Source organism: Schistocerca gregaria, chromosome 1 (assembly GCF_023897955.1).
Source record: "Schistocerca gregaria isolate iqSchGreg1 chromosome 1, iqSchGreg1.2, whole genome shotgun sequence".
Classification (NCBI taxonomy): domain Eukaryota; kingdom Metazoa; phylum Arthropoda; class Insecta; order Orthoptera; family Acrididae; genus Schistocerca; species Schistocerca gregaria.
Window position 1 is genome coordinate 412,054,963 of NC_064920.1, and position 22,534 is coordinate 412,077,496.

The 22,534-nt window shown below is 40.9% G+C and overlaps 1 protein-coding gene across 1 annotated transcript in view; it reads left to right on the plus strand.

The window, feature by feature from the left end:
- LOC126349891 (mutS protein homolog 4-like) overlaps positions 1–22,534 on the plus strand; it is a 259,596-nt gene that overhangs the window by 139,914 nt on the left and 97,148 nt on the right. The window contains exon 9 of the mRNA XM_050002468.1: positions 18,924–19,063. Coding sequence (XP_049858425.1) covers positions 18,924–19,063 — 140 coding nt within the window. The remainder of the gene's footprint in view (positions 1–18,923; positions 19,064–22,534) is intronic.

Sequence of the window (22,534 nt, forward strand, 5' to 3'; positions counted from 1 at the left end):
AAAAGATAACTGTATACAAACAAATGTGGTGTAACTATTTTGATGATCTATTTTTGAACTAGGCAACTGTGTATATTGAGCAATTCATGACACTGCAACTTCTAATGACGGCTTAACAGAAAGAGCAATATTCTAGTGAGGTATAAGTTATACAATGCTGCGTTATCGGCTCTATAGGTTATCTGAAAACTTGTATTTGTGTTCTGAGGAAGTATAAGCTTAAAGTGGTAATGAAGAAAAGTAATTTTGCCGGTTAGCTGATAACTGTGGTGCTAGAGTGATGTGAATATTCTGACAGGTCAAGTATTTGGTAACATTTTGTGAGGATTTAATTTTCTGTCTGAATGAGAGTAGTACTCAGTGTTGAGTGAAGAAATAAGGTGATGATTTGATACAATTTCCATCCCCTTAATTTTGATATGAGTAATAATTTCATTATGTGATAGTGACTATCCTTTTTTCATAATGTAATAAATAGTAAATCTATGCTACTGCACAACTTCAGTTTTTGCTAGAGGTAATGTACATATTTTAGACATTAAGGTGTTACGAGTCCGTAAATGGTGTGAATTTCAAACCAGGACTTTGGCATTTTAGTGAATCTGCAAATGGAAAAGAATCCCAAATATTTCAAATTTAAACAATTTGGGACAGAGTTATGACCTAGAGTATTGTTTTTAGTGTAATGTCTGCCTAGTATTAAAATTTTTACTGGTCTCCACCTTTTGTACTATAGTCAATTTTAGTGCTAATTATTGTGACATTATGAGACATGTGTAATGTATTTATTTATAAAGTAATGACTATTATTTGTTGTTAGAATGAGACATTTTTTCCTTACACTTAGTTAGAAGTAAAAGTGAGTGTACTAAAGTAGGGTATTTGTCTAATTTTGTCATTTGCTGTGGTGGAGGAGGACCACCTCCAAGGGAACTGATAGCAGTGCATTTCCTTACTAAATGCCACTTGGACCTGTTGAAGGCATGGAGGACTTGGCGTGAAAATGTGTTAAAACTCATTAAAAGAGTGAAAGTGCTTGTGCAAAACACTAAACATTGAACAAGTGAAATTTTCTGCCTGAAAATGAACTGCAAGGTGCAGTGCAATTTAACTTTTTGTAACTTGTATAAAATGATATGTATCTTAGAATGTAATCTGTGTTTATCCAAAAAGCACATCACTTACGATGAAGATGCCTATTTTTATTAAAAATGTAATTTGTGGATATTTTGTGCCATTGCACAATACACTACATGTAAATATTTTGCATGGGGATTTTCCTATTGCCAGTTTGTATAAGTAGAAATTTGAAAACGATATGTATTGCAGTTATTGATAAGGAGATTTCTAAAGTAGTATTCTTTTGTGTGTAGAATAATAAACCCACGTTCTGTGGTCACTTGAGGTCATTGAATTGCTCAGTTAGCTATTTACAAAACCTATCAGGTCAATCCAATGAGGGCATTATGTGACAAAGCAAGCTGGGACATCTTTACTTCCTCTCTTGTTTTGTCATCTGCCTCCTTAAATTTATTAGTTTCAGTTGTGCCTAATTACCATTAACATGCATGAGTACAATCTGTATTTCCATAGAAGAGAAAGGTTGGTCCTCAGCGTTAAGGAATATAGCACCCTGTCTAATTTTGTGCTTAGTTTTGTGTAATTAATTTCCTAATTTTTTGGACCATTCCTAGTTAATATCTTTTGATACAGATCATTATAGGGTGAAATCGATAATTGTTGTTTGACTTAGATTCTACTGTTGAATTATAAACATATATAAATTCTGTACTAATTATAAACATTTGGAAGAAGAACTACTAGGATTCTTAAACTATTTATTTAGCTCTATTCAGAAATATATTAGCCAAGCCAGCCCTTAATTAATTCCAAAATAATTATCAAGTTTGTGGAAATTATTTTTTGTGTTACTATATCTGTTAATTTCATTATTTAAACAAATAATTTGGCCCAACCTTTGTGCTAGAAGGAACTGTTAAAAAGAAGGAATTTTTCGATGTATTCAGCTAATTGAATGAGTTATGTTTTAATTGCAATTCCTGTAATTTAAACAATGCACAATGTATAGTTTCAGTTCCTGTTATTGTGAGGGTATATAAAGGACTGATTTTTGGTCCCGAGACAGTCGTCCATGGCCGATTTTCAGATGTGAAACATGTATTGGTTAGATTAACAACGCATCAACTTAACAGTGGAAAAAGTGTAACATGAACAGTTAATGACAATGTCTGTTTAATTTATTTGAAAAATAGTGTCATATGCACTGTATTATTCTTAAAGAACTGTGAACTGTGTGGTTAGGTTTTTACTGCTCATAGATGTTCAATAGCAAACTATTGTAGCAGTATGCTGATGTTGCCTGCAATCTATTAATGAGGGTTATCAACATTTGCCAAGAGTGTACTGGCCATATAATTGTGTAATATTGTGGAGTTGTGAACAGAACTGTGAAACTCAATCATGCAACTGTTGGCTACATCATTTACAGTAGTCTGTGTTGAACTTCCACCCCCCCCCCCCTTTCCCCCATTTATCTGCCATTATAAGAGTGCAGTATGTTGACACCAAGTTCTATCAATGAAAAAATAAAGCAGGTAAATGTCACAAACAGAATCAGTGCTGTTTGTTAAGTTAATTGTTTAATGTTGAGAGAAACATTGCACTAGTCAGGATGCAGCCAAACTGTGAATGTTGTTGCTGGTAATGGATGAGCTAGCTGCTGTTCATTGACAGCTGGAGATCACTATCAATTGCTGTCAAGTGATTGGAAGCTCTTGTGAATGTGTGTGTTGGACAAACTACTGAGAGTCATGTACCAAATGTACTATTGTCTCCAATGGAAGCACTCTCCTGTCCTGGGAATAAAAAACCTATCACTACCCAATAACTAGACTGTGAGTGATGATCACTGATAGGTGTTTCACCAAAGTTCACAGTCTAGATCATTGATCCATAACTGATTCTGTCCCTCTGTTTCTGAGTCAAGTAGAGAGCTGGAAACAGAGATTTTGAAGATTCTTTTACAAGTTAGGCTGTTTTGCACCATCAAGTTGAGAACTGTAGGGTTCTTCTTAATGTGCCAGGGATGCACTACACATCAGAGGCTGCTAACCAGGTGGCTGACAGTGTTGAGTGCACACAACAATTGCTTATCTTAGGTGACTCTATTCAGTGCAAAAAATGACCACTGCAGTATTAATGTAATACCCAAAGATATCTTTTAGCACATGTGAATATTAAAATCCTAGTAAGTGACTGCTTCCCTAGAGTTTGTAGCACTTCTAAATATCAACAGAGCTCAATTATACTATGTACAGAAACCTGGCAAAACTCTAAAACTGACCACAGTGACAATAAATGGGGAGGATAGATTGCTGCTCACCATATATTGTAGATTCTGAGTCACAGACAGGCACAACAAAAAGTCTGCTAAATAAATAGACGTTAGCTAGGTGTAGTAAAGAAGTTAGACAGAGGGTGTGGGGGAGAGGGGCAGGAGGAATGGAAAATGAGAGAAGTAAAAATACTGTGGGTGCATTGGAGGAATAGAAGAGTGTGTAGTGCTGGCGTGGGAGCAAGGAATGGGATAGGTAGTGAAGGACAGGGACTAGCGAAGATGGGGCCAGGATACTTACAAAGACATAGGACCTACTGCAGGGAGAGTTCCCACCTAAGTACTGCAGAAACACTTGTGCTGGTAGAAAGGATCCAGATGGCACATTGTTTTGAGCAGATTGCTGAGCAAATGGGTGGTCCAGCTGTTTCTTGGCCACAGTTTGTCATTGGCTATTCATGCTGACAGATAGATTATTGGTTGTCATGCCCACATAGAATGCGACACAGTGGTTGCAGCTTAGCTTATGTATCAGATGACTGATTTCACTGGTAGGTCTTGCATTTGTGTCTATTATAGGGATATGAACTATGAGGTAAGAGAGTGAGAGCAGGACTGCATAGGGATGGAAGAGGATACTGTATAGGTTCCATGGTCAGTGGAATATGCCTATGGGAGGGGTGGAAAAGATAGTGGGTGGGACATTTCTCATTCCAGGGAACAACGAGCAGTGAGGAATTCATCATATTTCAAAGCACAAGAGGTACTTGACTCCAGCACTACATAGCCTTCTATTGCAGCAGTGCACCCACGTTCTTTTTTCTTCTCTCCTTCTCCAGTCCCCCTCCCCCCTCCCACACCCTCTGTCTAACCTCCCGACTTCACCTAGATGCCCTACTTTCTCTCCTGCTCATCCCTGTATGCTCCCACAAGCAGCACATTACTGTCCCTCACCTCTACTCTGTCATCCCCCCCCCCCCCCCCATCCTCCTTCCCCCCATGTCACCTCCTTACCACCACCACTCATTTGCTTCTCCCATCATGCGCTGTTGTTCACAGTCTGGCCTCTGCAGCAAGAGACATTGCTCTTCTGTGTGTGACCTGTGTTGGCATGACTGTTTGTGTGTATGTTGTGTAATTCAGGAGAAGTCCTTTTGGCCAAAAGCTTACTTGTTTAACACTATTTTTTGTGCCTGTCTGTGACTCAATGTCTCCACTACATGGTAAGTAGCAGTCTATCCTTTCCATAATATTGTCATTATTCCATCCTGGATTTTCCATTGTTTAAAATTGACAGCAGTGAGATTATGGGGTAAATATGAGGGTATAACAAAAGGCTAGGCTAATGGGAAAGGGAGGTTGTGTATTTATAACAGCAGACAAGAAACTCAGATCCATTAACATGGAAATTGAAGTCACATGTGAGATTCTTTGGGCAAGACTCAATAGCAAGGGTGAGCATAAACTTATAATTGGGTTCTTCTACTTCTTCTATCAACCACCAGATTTACCCCTATATTTATGCATAAACTTAAAGCTTCAGGTCACTAATACTTATGTTCCCCAATGATACTGTCATCATTGGAGGAGACTTAAATCATTCAATAGTTGATTGGGATGATTACAGTTTTAAACATTGTGGACATAACAAGACAACCTGTAAAATAATATTAGATACTTTCTCAGTAAACTGTTTGGAACAAATAGTTAGGAAGCCTCTGCGTAATAGAAAAATGTTAGCTCTACTAGCAATTGAGCAGTGTCATAAATCAAGCTATCACACCAGGCTTTCATGAGTGCTCATCTTTGGCTCAAATGCATCCATGGGCAGCTTCTAAGAGGTGTCTGACAAGATCGCTCACTGACAGACAGTCCATCTAGGAGGCAGGTTGTGCCTAGCTGGAAAATGCATGTGGCATGAAGAGCACTTGGTGGTCCATGGTTGGAAGCTTTCAATGACAGGCATATGGGCTGCATTCCACTGTAGCTGGTGTATCTTAGGAAGAGGGGCATTTTCCACCATGGCCTAAGGACTGGTACCAGAGTTCTACTCTACATGCCGCCACGGGACTACAAGCTGCATGTTTCAGTCTCTCCATTAATACCAAATGAGGAACTTTGAAGTGATTGCTTACAATTAGCAGTGCTGTTCTAACTGCAATTATTACACATTATACCAGCTGTGGTGCGCTAACATGGGTAATGCTTGTTAACTAGACAGACCTCTGAGAGAAACAGATACTCACTAATTGTGATCTTGGTATTTAAATAATTTCATCTGCTCAACAAGGTTCATCCTACTGTGGTATAACATCCTTCTAATTACATGCTTGCTTTTTATTGCTTTGTCCCTTTGGTAACACAAGTGGACAAGGGCATATGTCCTACATTCAGCAAATTTTGCTTCTGCATACATCATAAAGTTTTGGTGTGACCTTAAACACTCCATCTGTGTTCTTGCACCCATCCTGATGGAGTTGACCCAGAATCGGCTCTCTAGTTATTAAGGCAATTATTAATTTAAGATTGGTAGTGTGGGTCTTGCAACCAAAAATTTTCTTCTTCTTCTAAATGAGGCAACATTGTATTAACTTATTGTAGTCCTCCTGGTACAGGAATTTTTTACTTGTCCTTTCTTAAATTGTAAAATGGAGAGGTATTAAAGAAAGGGATGCAGCTAATCCCTAAATCTAATCCCCAGAGTGTGAGATTCAGCCATTTCTTGCCACAATATATAATGTGCTTGTTAATTTTATTGTTTTTGTAATAACAGCCTTGTGCCTGTTTTAGAACCAGTTAATTTCAGTCGCTTGGCCTGTTCTTGTGGAGTGTCATGGGTTCTACAGCCTGGTGCAATCTGCTTGCAATATCAGAAGGTTGCTCAGAATATTTTGTAAAAGTTTCACCTTCAAGTTTCTTATTACAATTTTGTATGTCTTTTCTTAAAACATTTTTTTAAATTGATTTAACTGTCACTGGATGTACCCAGTTAAGGTTCAGTTGGATGTCACTGTAAGTTTGTGTACATTATTTCATGCACTGCTAAAAACTTTTAAGAGTTGTTTGGTTATATTTAAAACATATACCTCCAAGTTTATGTCATTTCACTCCCAAATTCTCACTGATGTAAAGAATATTTGGTAAATTTCAACATACCTTAATCTTTGCCTTGCAGTGCTCTCAATTTAGAAATTGTAACTATACCCATTGCTTTTAGGTGCCATCCTTTTAAGTTTGCTGAACTATGTGGAATCTTTTAATCTTAATAAATTGTAATTCAAATGTACATTGATGAGTGATGTTCAATCCCAATTTGCCCAGGCCTTCCTTGTCTTTCCTAGAAGAGGCACATTGAGGCATCTAAGCCATAAGTAGAGGTGATCTCTTTAAGGGTGTCCACATTTAAACTGGTGTCAGTGAGCAACTAGAATGACTAGCAAGAGCTACACATTCAGCAAACTAGATAAAGAGACAGTCACAAATATCAGAAAGAGGAACTGTGTACACTTACCTATGGGAGGAGCATGTAGAGCTATTGTGGCTCAAGTGTGAGCTGGATAGATATGCACTTAGTAGAACAGCTTTATGAGGGAGGAACAATACATAATCAACAGTGTAAAGAAATTCTCCATAATCAATAGAGTAAAGAAACTTCCAAAGAAACAGAGGCTACTGCAAAATATTTGTGAAAAAAAGAATTCAGCTACAGACAGAGAGATTTTGAATGAAATGCATTTAGCTGCCAAAAGGGTAATGTGTGAAACCTGCACTGACTACCATATCAGAATCTTAGCAAGGATCTATCACAAAACTGAAAGAAATTCTGGTCATATGTAAAGGCTGTCAATGGCACCAAAATTAGTGTCTCAGACATTCTAGGATTAAACAGAATCCAAAATTGAGAACAACAAAGCTAAAGCCAAAATGCTGAACTCCATTTTTAAATCTTCCTTTAACAAACAAATATTTTTTAATTAAAAGAGCCACACAATAAAAAAAGTAGATGCATTGACTCGTCAAAAGTAATCCTTTCTCTGAGCTTGAGTAAAATACACACACACCATTCTACCAGAACTTTCCTATGGCCTTTACAAAGTAAGATACAGAAGTACTGTCTTGCACCATTGCAAAAGATGAATGATTAGATATTTGTGTCAGTGGTGCTGAAAAAAGCAGAAACTGAAATTGCTAAAATGGGACAAGACTCCAGGGCCCAATGGAATCCATCTCAGATTCCATAAATAATTTACCCATTTTAATCTTAATATGCTCTAGATGCCTCAGACAAAACACTATGCCGAGTGAATGGAAAAAAGTGTAAACCACACTAGTTTATGAGAATGGTAGCAGAAATGGTCAAGAAAACTATTGTCCAGTTTTGCTGATGTCCATTTGTTGTAACTCAAATATAATGAGTTCAAGCAGAACAACCTCCTCCATGACAACTGTCATTGATTCCAAAAATATCAGTCAGTGAAAACCAAACAGTGATTTTCTTGTTACATCCTGAAAGACGTGTCTAGGCACTCAGGCGGATGCAGTATTTCTTGTCTCAGTATTTAGTACAAAACACTTTTGCATCCCATCTTAGAACATTGGTACATGCTGCAATTTGCCTATCCTTCTTGGGTCAACAAAAACTTGATTCTCAATATTACATGTAGTTACTGATCAGATTTAAATGCTATCATAATATGCTCATGTCCACTCCCGGTAGCTGACTGGTCAGCGCGACAGAATGTCAATCCTAAGGGCCCGGGTTCGATTTGTGGCTGGGTCATAGATTTCCTCCACTCAGGGACTGGGTGTTGTGTTGTCCTAATCATCATCATTTCATCCCCATCGACGCGCAAGTTGCTAAAGTGGAGTCCAAATGAAAGACTTGCACCCGGCAAACGGTCTACCCAACGGGAGGCCCTAGTCACATGACATACAATATACTCATTAAGAGGCATAATCTTATGTTAAAAGTTTAACACAATAAGACCAGTAACTTTTTCTCCCTGATCTCCCCCCCCCCCTCCCCCTCCCCCCCCCCCTCCCCCCCACACACACACAAACACAAAATGATGAATGGAGAAAAGCTTATTGCTTTCTACATTTTTGCTGTTCATACAGATTAGATGTAGCATTTTAATTTATTACTTCTTCAGTACCAACTCTATTCACAACACAGTGTGGATAGAGAATCTACATTTACCACTGAATGTACCTGCAAAATTACAACACTGTATGACACACAATTCAGGAGATATGGCACCATAAACATTGAGCTGCATGAAAAATTGCTTCTGCTTAAAATGTACCATGCATTATTCAGACTTTATTTATCCAATGTTTCATGAATGCACTTACCAACTACCAACAAATTTTAAGCATAATTTAAAACCTTTTTCAAAATTTTTCTCACTTACATAACAAATGTCAAATATTAAAGACATTAATTCATTTGTAATCACACATGCAATGTACTTTGTCTCTGGATGAATAAACTACTACTACTACTACTACATTTAAAGCTGTTTTATGCATGAGAGTTCAATTCTTTAAAGAATTGTGGGTTTACTGATGTAGGACTAATGGGAGATGTTGAATGTACATAAATGATGATACTGTAATCACACATGCAATGTACTTTGTCTCTGGATGAATAAACTACTACTACTACTACTACATTTAAAGCTGTTTTATGCATGAGAGTTCAATTCTTTAAAGAATTGCGGGTTTACTGATGTAGGACTAATGGGAGATGTTGAATGTACATAAATAAGGACAGCACAAATGGTCACAGGTTTCTTTGATTCATGGAGGAGAAGCTGAAGACCACAAGTTAGTTAATTGCATGTTTTGCAGCTATAGTGTGCTTTCTCAGTGGAGAATATGGCAACATGCTGCTTGTGTAGATGATTTCTTAAGGCTTTTTTCATATAAAGATTCATACTTAACTATGTTAAATGCCTTTCGCTCCCTCTCCTAAAAACATGCACACACATTTATTGTATAGAGAGCAGTGGTTCCCAACCTTTTTAAGAACATTACCCCTGAGTGCAATCAGCTATTATCCAATGCTCTCCCTCCCCCACTCCCCTCCTCTCCCCTAACTAAACTTAAGAATGCAAGAGAATTAAGTTTGAATATTTTCATTTTTGAAGTGATGAAAGATAAATGATATTTGCTTTCTGTAGGTATTTTATTGAACCACTTCCTAAAGAGTCATTGAGACAGTTGATAATGCTTATTTCTAACAATCTATTTTTTATATAATGATGAAGCAGTTGTCTGTGGATTGTGAATGCTGCCTACAACTCCTTATCAAAAGAGAAAGCAAACTATCCCCCACTGACAATAGAAACTTGAAATAAAACATGCTGCCTCTGTACCATTCATGTCCCTAGCAAACCGTGTGCCCCCATGTAAAAACAATCAAATTAAAATCTGTGCTCTTTACTTAGGCCCAGTGTTTGTAAGTCATTTGATTGCTGGACTACTTATTTCTGAATTGACAGAACCTGGAAGAATCTGGCTGTCAGTGCTTTGCACCTGATCACTGCCACTAATAATAATAATAATAATAATAAAAGTATTTAAGGATTAAGGGAAACTACTCACCGAAAAGCAGAGGCACACTCAAAAGAAAGAAAACTGGCTAGCTTACAGAGTTATCCTTTGATGAACTAGAGTAAAATGTTCACACACACACACACACACACACACACACACACACACACACACATGTGACTCTATATGGTTCCAGCAAGACTGACAATGGCAGTGCCTTTCCTATTGCTGTCTGCAAATTTTCTTTTATCTCATCTGTCATTGCAAATCTTTGTCCTTTCAATGGGATTTTCAACTTTGGAAATTAAAAAAACGTCTGAAAGGGCCAAGACTGGAGAGTACAGAGAATGAAGCAGCACAGTGATTTTGGCTTTTGTGCAATATTCAGGCACTGAGAGGAATGAATTGTATTGCCACATTTCAGGCTGTTTCCTTCTCACATTTTCTTGCAGGCATCACAACATAATCAATTAACATCCATCAATTAACAGTTTGTCTCTCTCGCACAAATTCATGATGAACTAATCCTTTTCTGTCAAAGAAAATTATTAGCTTGGCTTTGACATGTGACCTGACCTGACAAGCTTTTTTTGGTCTTGGAGATTATTTCACCACACACTGTGAAAATTGGACCTTGGTCTCAACATCCTAACCATAGACCCGAATCTCATCACCAATTACAATTCTCTTAAGGAACATCTCATTCTCATTGGCACAATCCAAAAGCTCTGCACAGATTGCGAGGCAAAGGTCTTTGTGGTCTTGACACATGATCCTTGTGGTGAACTTGGCTACAGTATGAAGCAATCCGAGATACTGTGTCAGGATTTTATGACATGTTCCAAATGAAATATTACATTCTTCTGCAATCTCTCATACAGTCAGTCTTCGATTGGCATGCCCAGTTTCATTGACTTCCTGACATGAGTGTTGTTAGTAGACGTTGAAGGATATTCTGAATGAGGATCATCTTTAACTTCCATCTGACCATATTTAAACTGTGTGAACCATTGGTAGCACTAAGTACAGCTTAAGTACTCATCACCTTAGGCTTCCTGCATCATATACTGTGTATCTGTAAAGGTTTTCTTGAGTTTCACGCAAAATTTAGTGCAGAGGAGTAGCAGCTCTAACTCTGAAATCTTGTAATTTGCAAGCTGTGCAACACAGCATTCTACTCAATGGAGCACTGACCAATACGTAACTGACATACAACAATGAAACTTATGGCAGTTACACATTAAACACAGTCATGTGCAAGAATGCCAACAGCATTTCGCTCCAACACACCATTGGCAGGAAATTACAAATATTCCGGAATTTTTTGAACAGAACTCATATGACAAGGCTGCTCTCGCATGTGGCCCTGCTTGTGATAGGGTAGGAGAAGCCTGTGACAGGACTGGAGTAGGAAGTGCTCAGAGCATGGATTGGACAGCTCTTGCACTTGGATTTTCCATGGGGATGTGACCACTGTGTCAAGGATTTGGGTATAAGAGTTGCAGAGGTATGGACCAGGATGTTATGTAGGTTGGGTAGACAATAGCGTGTGAGGATATGGCATGGGAAATGTGTTTGTGGACTAGGTTTGAGGAGTATTGCCTGTCTGTGAAGGCTTTTGTGAGGCCTTCAGCATACTGGGCAAGGTAGTTCTTGTCAGTGCAGATACATCATCCACAGTTAACTAGGACATACGGGAGGGATTTTTTGGTGTTGAAGGAAGAGCAGCTGTCAAAATACAGGTACAGATGGTGCTTAGTGGGTTTAATGTGGATGGTGCCATCAGTGATGTAGAGGTCAACATCCAGGAAGGTGGCGTGTTGATTAGAGGAGGACCAGGTGAAGCCGATGGGAGAAAAGATGTTGAGGTTGTGAAGGAATGAGGATAATGGATTGCGGCCATGAGTACAGATCATCTAGAGCATATTATGATTAAAATGGGTAAATTCTTTATGGAATCTGACATGGATTCCATTGGGCCCTGGAGTCTTGTCCCATTTTAGCAATTTCAGTTTCTGCTTTTCTCAGCACCACTGACACAAATATCTAATCATTCATCTTTTGCAATGGTGCAAGACAGTACTTCTGTATCTTACTTTGTAAAGGCCATAGGAAAGTTCTGGTAGAATGGTGTGTGTGTGTGTGTGTGTGTGTGTGTGTGTGTGTGTGTGTGTGTGTGTGTGTGTGCGCGCACATGTGTATGTGTGTATTTTACTCAAGCTCAGAGAAAGGATTACTCTGAAAGATAGCAAGTTTCCTCTCTTTTGTGTGTGTCTATTGACGAGTCAATGCATCTACTTTTTTATTGTGTGGCTTTTTTAATTCAAAAATATTTGTTTGTTAAAGGAAGATTTAAAAATGGAGTTCAGCATTTTGGCTTTAGCTTTGTTGTTCTCAATTTTGGATTCTGTTTAATCCTAGAATGTCTGAGACACTAATTTTGGTGCCATTGACAGCCTTTACATATGACCAGAATTTCTTTCAGTTTTGTGATAGATCCTTGCTAAGATTCTGATATGGTAGTCAGTGCAGGTTTCACACATTACCCTTTTGGCAGCTAAATGCATTTCATTCAAAATCTCTCTGTCTGTAGCTGAATTCTTTTTTTCACAAATATTTTGCAGTAGCCTCTGTTTCTTTGGGAGTTTCTTTACTCTATTGATTATGGAGAATTTCTTTACACTGTTGATTATGTATTGTTCCTCCCTCATAAAGCTGTTCTACTAAGTGCATTTCTATCCAGCTCAAACTTGAGCCACAATAGCTCTACATGCTCCTCCCATAGGTAAGTGTACACAGTTCCTCTTTCTGATATTTGTGACTGTCTCTTTATCTAGTTTACTGAATGTGTAGCTCTTGCTAGTCATTTTAGTTGCTCACTGACACCAGTTTAAATGTGGACACCCTTAAAGAGATCACCTCTATTTATGGCTTAGATGCCTCAATGTGCCTCTTCTAGGAAAGACAAGGAAGGCCTGGGCAAATTGGGATTGAACATCACTCATCAATGCACATTTGAATTACAATTTATTAAGATTACAAGATTCCACATAGTTCAGCAAACTTAAAAGGATGGCACCTAAAAGCAAAGGGTATAGTTACAATTTCTAAATTGAGAGCACTGCAAGGCAAAGATTAAGGTATGATGAAATTTACCAAATATTCTTTACATTAGTGAGAATTTGGGAGTGAAATGACATAATCTTGGAGGTATATGTTTTAAATATAACCAAACAACTCTTAAAAGCTTTTAGCAGTGCATGAAATAATGTACACAAACTTACAGTGACACCCAACTGAACCTTAACTGGGCACATCCAGTGACAATTAAATCAATTTAAAAAAATGTTTTAAGAAAAGACATACCCAATTGTAATAAGAAACTTGAAAGTGAAACCTTGCAGAACTAGCACTCCTGCCAGTTCTGCAAGGTTCGCAGAAGAGCTTCTGTTAAGTTTGGAAGGTAGGAGAAGAGGTACTAGTGCTAGTTCTGCAAGGCTCGCAGAAGAGCTTCTGTTAAGTTTGGAAGGTAGGAGAAGGGATACTAGTGCTAGCTGTGCAAGGTTCGCAGAAGAGCTTCTGTTAAGGTTGGAAGGTAGGAGAAGAGGTACTAGTGCTAGTTTTGCAAGGTTCGCAGAAGAGCTTCTGTTAAGTTTGGAAGGTAGGAGACGAGGTACTGGCAGAAGTAAAGCTGTGAGGATGGGGCGTGAGTCGTGCTTGGGTTGCTCAGTTGGTAGAGCACTTGCCCGCAAAAGGCAACGGTCCCGAGTTCGAGTCTCGGCCCGGCACACAGTTTTAATATGCCAGGAAGTTTCATATCAGTGCACACTCCGCTGCAGAGTGAAAATCTCATTCTGAAAACATCTCCCAGGCTGTCGCTAAGCCATGTCTCCGCAATATCCTTTCTTTCAGGAGTGCTAGTTCTGCAATGTTCGCAGAAGAGCTTCTGTTAAGTTTGGAAGGTAGGAGACGAGGTACTGGCAGAAGTAAAGCTGTGAGGACGGGGCGTGAGTCATGCTTGGGTTGCTCAGTTGGTAGAGCACTTGCCCACGAAAGGCAAAGGTCTTGAGTTCGAGTCTTGGCCCAGCACACAGTTTTAATCTGCCAGGAAGTTTCATATCAGTGCACACTCTGCTGCAGAGTGGAAATCTCATTCTGGAAACATTCACCAGGCTGTGGCTAAGCCATGTCTCCGCAATATCCTTTCTTTCAGGAGTGCTAGTTCTGCAAGGTTCGCAGAAGAGCTTCTGTTAAGTTTGGAAGGTAAGAGACAAGGTAATGGCAGAAGTAAAGCTGTGAGGACGGGGCATGAGTCGTGCTTGGGTAGCTCAATTGGTAGAGCACTTGCCCGTGAAAGGCAAAGGTCCCGAGTTGAAGTCTCAGCCTGGCACACAATTTTAATCTGCCAGAAAGTTTCATATCAGCGCTTACTCTGCTGCGGAGTGGAAATTTCAATCAGCTCCTTGTTTGACCACTTTTCAGCCAAACCAGACAAATCTCTGTCATGTGCTTCTGATCCTTTCAGAAATTATTTTGTATTACAGGATCATCTTTCTATTTGAGACAGAGAACTGCTGTTAGGTACAGAGACACAGCTCCCTGAGTTGAAGTCCTGTCTGTCCTTTGGCATGAGGTTATGCATTTACTAGATGTGAACCACTGGGGTGTGTCACACAGCGTTAGCACAAAGACATGTCTTTTGGCCAGACATAGGTGGGGAAATAGTGCGAGTTGTCAGCCTGCCCACAGTGTGCCACCCATGAGGCAGCTCCCCATGCTTTCTGTTGTTCTAGTTGGATCCAAAGCAGCCTTGGGAATGAAATCATGTAGATTTTACAGGATCTTTTTTTAATCTCTACTGGCTTGTTGTAATTGATGCTTATTCTAGGTTTCCATATGTGGCGCATTGTCTGTCTAGTTCTGTGGTGGCAAAAATTTCAGCTTTGTCAAAAACTTTTACAATGGAAGGTCTTCCATGTATATTAGTTACAGACAATGACCCCCAGTTCATTTCTCAGGAATTTGAAAGTTTCTAAAAAAATATGGTACCCTTCTTTTCACTCTCAATTGAACAGGGAAGCAGAACAACTAGTCTGAACATTAAGACTCAGATGAAAAAATATGTTTTAGATTTGATACCAGAAGTAGCGCTTTGCTAGTTCCTCAGTTCTTATAGGTTCAGCCTTGTTGGGGACAAGAGTCTGGGAGTGTTGTTGCACAGTTGTCAGCCCCAGACTCTGTACATCTGCTTTGGCCAATGCCAGGCCGTCTGCTGGCACCGGTGCCACAGTGCTTCCAGCCTGACACAGCTCTTTGGGCTTGAGAGTTTGGCCTCTGGCCAAAATAGCTGCCAGCAGTACACATTCCTGATGTCTCCGTGTCATCTGCAGGACTGAGGGGAAGGTGCCGTGACACTTCCACCAGCTGTGACCTAGCACGGGCAGCTGCACACCGGGTGAACCACCAAGGCCCCTGCATTTTCCGTCTGCCTGGGTGTCTCCTAAATTGCAGCCAGTGCCCTTTCCTTCTCTGTTGCCCCTACTGATGTTTCCACAATTGTGCTGTGGGTGCCCCCTTCAGCTGTTGGGGACCACAGCTGAACCCCAGCACCCACTCTGTCACAACCAACGCCTCTGCCACTGCTGCCTCCGTCATAGCCAGCACTGCTTGTTCTGCCATCTTTACTGTAACCTCCTTCCCTGGTGTTGGACTCAAGTGTGGAAATTAAAGCTACACCAACATCACATGTCCTCCCATACAGCCTCTCACTGGGGGGCGGACTTCACACGTGCCTGTGCTCACTCTACTTTGAACCCTACACATGACTCAACGATCTACATTGACAACAGAAGAAATAGATGTGAGCTCAGTGCTGAGTTCTTCACAAAGGAAGAAGAGTGCTGTAACTACCAATTTTGTGTGTGCACTGCTTGATAGTTCACCTGTGAAATTTATGCTTAATTTAGCCACTAGAGGCCATCTGGCCTGCTAATACAATAGCAGTTGTGTGCCCAGCCTGCTGATTGCACCCCTTGTTGGAATTAATGACTATATAGACTGAAACACAAGGCTCCGGCAGCCACGTGTGTATTAAAAATTGTATTGTACCTTGTCTTGCATGTATGTGTACTGTTCAACAATGACTTGTAGTGCTCTTGGGTTAGAACAATTTACATTCTATAAGAAATTTTCTGCAATGTTATAATAATAAAATTCTGTGTAGAACCTACAGCAGTGTATCAGCCATTACATAGTTACTGTTGAGTTGTGCTGTCAATTACTTCCTCCACTATTACGAAGTGAATAATGTAGTAATTTCCAGTCTAATGTGGGAACTACCTACAACTCAGAGAATGGATTTTTTTGAGTTACTAAACGGGAAAGCACTGGTAGATAGACACAATAAAAAACACAAACACACACACAAATATCAACGGTTGCTTCATCAGGAAAGAGGGAAGGAGAGGGAAAGACAAAAGGATGTGGGTTTTAAGGGAGAGGGTAAGGAGTCATTCCAATCCCGGGAGCAGAAAGACTTACCTTAGGGGGAAAAAGGGACCTGTCATACATGCATTATGCAAAGTACAAAGTTTGTATGTAATGTGTGTACTGTGTGTTGAAGATATTGTTCATACATTAGTTTCACAAGCTGTAAACTCCAGTACATAGTGTCATGTGTTAATGTTAGTATTCAATACAAATAATATCATTGTTGGTAACTTACATAACCAGTATTGCTGTGAAGTATTGATAATAGTAATGACCTTTAAAAAATAATTTAGTTTTGTCGCCAGAATACAGTTGAACCATTCTGTTTTTAACTTATTTGCTTATTTAGTAAACATAGTCATAGTCCCATATAAGTTATTAATTTTTATTTTTACATGACTGGTTTTGATCCTCAATGTGATCATCATCAGATCTACATTTCTTGATGACAGTAGGAATTGCTGGCATGGAGCAGGTCTGTCCATGCTGGCAAGGAGAACACTGCTGACTGTGAAGCAGCAGTCGGAATGCCTAACTCCTTAAACCGATGTCTATTAAGATGACTGAAGGAGAGCACTACATATTATTCTTACAGCACATTTTTGAGCAATGAAGATTTTATTTCTTAAAGATGAAATCAGACAATGCAAAGTACAAGTTGGAATATCAACAGTATTATGAAAAGAACAGATTCCTACCCAACGTAAAGTCGACATGCTGAGTTGAAGACAGACACAATGAAAAGACTGTTGCAAATTGAACTTCTGGCCAAAGCATCCCTCAGAAAAGAAAACACATACATTCACACACCTCAAGCTTACATGTCCACTATCTCTGGTACCTCTTGTCATAATGCAACTTTCAGGTTGAATGAAAGCAGCAATCTGGAGTTGTACCTGTCATTCATCATTTATAGCCTTTCCATTTCATTCAGTAGTGATATTGTTCTATTCTGTGGCCAGTTGTCCTGTTTCTTGTTTCATTACATTCCATATAACTAAAATCTATTGTTGGACTTACTGATTTCTGATTTAATGTGCATGTTCCTTGATTTTAATAACTTTTATTTGTTATTTTCAGTAGTTTTTGTAGAGTGTAACTTCTACAGGATCTCTACCTGTTCTTGCTAACAGATATATTTCTATTTTCCATGGTTTTATACATGGCTGTAATGTCCTTTATCATCAGCTTATGCAGACTTTCAAATAATGATATAAATGCATCATGGAATAGATTAAATTTTACGTCAGCATTTGCTTCATTATAATTAACATCAAGGTCATCTCTTGTAAACTGTTCTTAAAAATATTTGTTCTGGAGTCATTAATTATTCTAACTGATATCCCCCCGAGAAGTATCAGTACTGTAAGGCACTATCTTATTTATTCTAACTGACTGTGCATCACGATTGTAGAGAGCATTTGTTACTGATTATACAGTTTTTTTCTTGCTTTGAGCTTTACTGAAGAAAACATCATCAGTTACGGTGCTACTGTCTTTATACAACCTTGTTGGAAAGGTAATTACTGAGATCAAAAGATCCAAATAAAGTTTCCAGACCCTTTCCCCTCACAGAATCCTTTATAAAATCTACATTGAAGTCACCATATGCTATTAACTGATTGCTGCTGACAGCATAATAAGGAATCCAAATTCCTCATAAATGGTTCAAAATTTCCCAGTGGGGACCTATATACAGTTACAATTAAAAGTGAAATGTTTCTCAGTATTGATTCACAATATCTCGATGTTTTTGTACTTCATGTTCTGTCTTACTATATGTAACAACTCCTCCTTTTCCATAAGCCCCAAGGTGCTTGAGAGTAATCTTTCACCTAACCCTGTAGTTACATAGTCAGTTAGGTGCAGGATGTCTCTCTTTTCAGAGTTCTCTAAATTTTCGAGACAAGAAACTCCTCTACCTTATTACTCAATCCTCTAAAATAAGCTAACTTTACTTAATTCTGTGCATTCTTAGTAATTTTGTGGGACTCTTCTGTTATTTGAGCTTCCTTCATAATAGAGTACCTGAATCCTGATTCTAACCTGAAAAGAGTACCCCTCTCTCTCCCTCTCCCTCCCTCCCCCCCCCCCCCCCCCCTCTCTCTCTCTCTCTCTCTCTCTCTCTCTCTGACACCAGTAACCGGAGGGATCTTGCTTCTTGTGATGGTCCCCACCCCCCATACATTTTCTGCAAGAAGCTCAGCCAACCTATCTTTCCCTCTCTTATTCAGGTGTAGACAGGTTGATTGGAATACCTGTGTATTGTGCTTGAATGCTGATGAATTTTTTTGTACTGCTATATGTGTTTATGCAGCCCCAATCAGTCAACTACAAATGAGTTCTTCCTTTCTTCATTTTTTTCACACTGAAAATACTTTTTTTGCCTGTTCCTACATAATAATGATAATGGGCGGACTGACATGAAAATAAGATGTATTGAGTTTTGCTACATACACCTATTTCACATGTAGTTCTGATATTTGTTAGTGCTGATAATTTATGCTTTGTTTTGTTGCAGGATTAGTGAAAGATCTTGCAGAAGAACACAACTTACCACTGAGAGTTAATCTTAATTCCACTAGGGGCTTTCACATTCAAATGCCAGTTGGGAAGAAACAGAAATTTAATCAGACAGATCTTCCACCAGTTTTCATTCAGGTACTGCTGTGTCTTTATGTATGGACTCAGACAGCTACAGTGAACTACGATGCTTTAAAATAAATGTCCTATATGCAATGCATATTGATATGCTCTGTGTGAAATCAGATGGTCAGTCTAGTGAATTCCATGTAATAGCTCCAGACAATAACTTTGTTATTGTGTGTAAATAATAATACGATAAAATAATTCCGCTTCATGATCATCATTACCATCTATTGGCTCATTCTGGTGCTCAGCTTGTTTCAATGATAATTTAGATAGTGAAAAACTCAGTTTTAAGATGCAGGATGAGAGTATAATTCAAGGAATACAAATTTTAAATCACCAAATGTTTTAACTTCAAGATTCAAATTACAGGAAGAAATGACAAACACTGTTTTGACTGATGACCACGCAGTTTGGTCCCTTCTACACCCAACAAATGACAACCACTGTTTTCTAATTCTATGTTGTTCTTGATGTGGTCTTCAGTCCAGAGACTAGTTTAATGCAGCTCTCCATGGTACTCTATCCTGCACAAGCCTCTTTATCTCTGACATAGGATGGGGCCCCTCCACGCCCGCACCAACGTGGTGACCAAACCAAAAGTTCTACTGTCACCTCTGTTAGCATGTTAGTTTTGAATCAGGCATCACAGGATGCAGGCTGTGATGTTGTCCATGCGTCTGGGTAAGATTACTCATTTACATTGTCCATCAGGAGATAGAAGTGGTCGAAAGCGATCGAAGGGTAGTGGTTGTAAGGGCAGAGGGAAAAAAGTGCCAAGGCCAGCGCCAAGGGAAAAAAACCTCTGCGACAGTAGGACAGATAGTAAGGGCAGTAGCGGCTTGCTAGCTGCGATAGAGCATGCAAGGTGAGGTCAGTTAGCGTGAGGTATCGTGCACCGTTAGCTATGTGCTGCGTGTCCGTTAGCTGGGTCAGTCCTGGTGCTGCGGCTGGGCTCGCTTGTAGTCCCCTGGGCCAGCTGCAGTGGCTTCCTCCCTGTAACATAAGAGTTCAGCGCACGCCGCAGCCCTTTCGCAATGTAGCTTCCATGAGCTCCGATTGTTCAAAGAGCTGCGACAGTTCAGCGTCCGAGGAAGTTTTGCCGTTCGCTCGCGCCTGGGCGATAAAGGCTGCCCTTTTGGGTTCTAGATCCCTTGGGGGACCCGCTCCCGTAGCGGTCGGCGTTGCCACCGGTTCAGCTGGGGCGGCCGTTTTCTTCTTAGCACCTTTCACCTGCGGTGCTGCTGGGGCAACCGCTGGCTCAGGCGCGTGGACGTCCTTCTGCGAGGTCGCAGGAGTGTTCGCAGGTACTACTGTGCCGGGGCTTCGGGCGAAGACTGCTCGCAGCTGCCTTAAGGCCTCTTCTTTCTCTGCAGCCATGGCGGCTGCGAAGGCAGCCCTCTCTGTTGCAATGACGGCTCTGAGGGCTGCAGTGGCCTCCTTCACGGCGGTGCCGAGTTCGAGGTCACGTATCTTCAGGGGGCGCGGGCTGCGTCCTGGCCGCCCGTTTCCAAGCGGTCTTCCCTGCTCCTGGCAGGTGGAGCTGCTGCTGCGCCATCCCTCTGCTGCGCCGGGCTGTTCTGCGCCCTACGCCGTTTCCGACGTCGTCTTCGCTTCCTCCGCTGCGTCGGTGCGGCCGCCTCGCCGCCCCCGGCACGGCTGCTGCTTGCGAAAGCCGCACAGCCGCGCCAACTGGCGACATGCGGGCCGCCACACCGGACACAGGTCGGCAGAACGTTTCTGCCGCGGTCGCAGGCGCAGCTGTCGTGCTCCCCTGAGCACTTGACGCACCGCACCGCGTTGCGGCAATACTTCGCAACATGGCCCTCGCCCTGGCACCTTAAGCACTGGGGCTGGGGGTCCATGGCGGTCGGGAGAGCCTCTGACGTCACTGGGAAGCCCAGCAGCTTCCGCAAGTCGAGGATGTCGCTCCCGCCGTCGACCGTTTGCACGGTCACGGCATAGAGCGGCGCCCTCTTCTTGTTGGTCCGGTTGTGCAACCTTGCGGTTGCACTACCAAACCCGGCTCGCAGCAGCCCTTCCCGGACCGCTGCCTCATCACAGCACCAAGGTAGTCCCCTGAGGAGTGCCTTGGTCGTCTTCCTACGGAAGGTGCCTTCTCACGCGCCGGGGGCGCGTCGACAACGTGGTCGGCCACTGCGACCTTGATCGCCCTGTGGTCGGCCACGTTGGCAGCTCGAATGCAGATCAGCGAGTCTGTATCGACAGACTCGTAGACCACTTCGTTCCGAGCGCAATTTGTCATGGTGTCGAACAGCGCTTGATGTACAAAGGAGGGACAGGCCGCGACTCGTCTTCTCGGGAGTTCCTTGCATGGTCGGCAGACTCAGTGAGTTGCGCAACCGAAGGACCCTTCGTAACGGCAGGTTTCCTCTGCGCACCCTTCTTTGCCATGCTGTGAGGTGCGGAACACGACAATCTGCATGCGTTGTGACAACAACGCACGACAATTTGCTCTGCGCGGCTCCCACAGCACAGAAACCTCTTCACGAGCTCTCAACGGCCGAGTTAGCGTAGCGCGCAACGGCAGCGATGCGCTCGCCTCGCTAGCTCAGGCCGCTCTGACTAGCTACTGCAACCCACATCCTTTTGAATCTGCATAGTGTATTCATCCATAGGACTTCCTCTACAATTCTTACCCTCCACACTTCCGTGCAATACTAAATTGGTGATCCCTTAATGACTCATAAGTTGTCCTACTGACCAATCCCTACGTCTAGTCAATTTGTGCCACAAATTCCTCTTCTTCCTAGTTCTGTTTAGTACCTCCTAGTTAGTTAATGATCTACCCATCAAATCTTCAGCATTATTCTGTAGCAATACATTTCAAAAGCTTCTATTCTCTTCTTATCTAGACTATTTATCATTCACGTTTCACTTCCATACAAGGATACACTCCACACAAATACTTTCAGAAAAGATTTCCTGACACTTAAATCTATACTCGATGTTAATAAACTTCTCTTATTCAGAAACCCTTTCCTTGCCATTGCCAGTCTACTTTTTATATCCTCTCTACTTCAACCACCATCAGTTATTTGGCTGCCCAAATAGCAAAAGGCATCTACTACTTTCAGTGTCTCATTTCCTAATCTAATTTCCTCAGCATCACCTGATTTAATTCAACAACATTCCATTATTGTCATTTTGCTTTTGTTCATGTTCATCTTATATCCTCCTTCAAGACACTCTCCATCCCTTTCAACTGCTCTTCCGGTTCCTTTGCTGTCTCTGACAGAATTACAATGTCATCGGCAAACCTCCAAGTTTTTATTTCTTCACTGTGATTTTAATTCCTACTTCGAATTTTTCTTTTGTTTCCTTTACTGCATGCTCAGTATACAGATTGAATAACATCAGGGATAGACTACAACCCTGTCTCACTCCCTTTCCCATCACTGCTTCCCTTTCCTGCCCCTTGACTTTTATAACTGCCATCTGGTTCCTGTACAAATTGTAAAT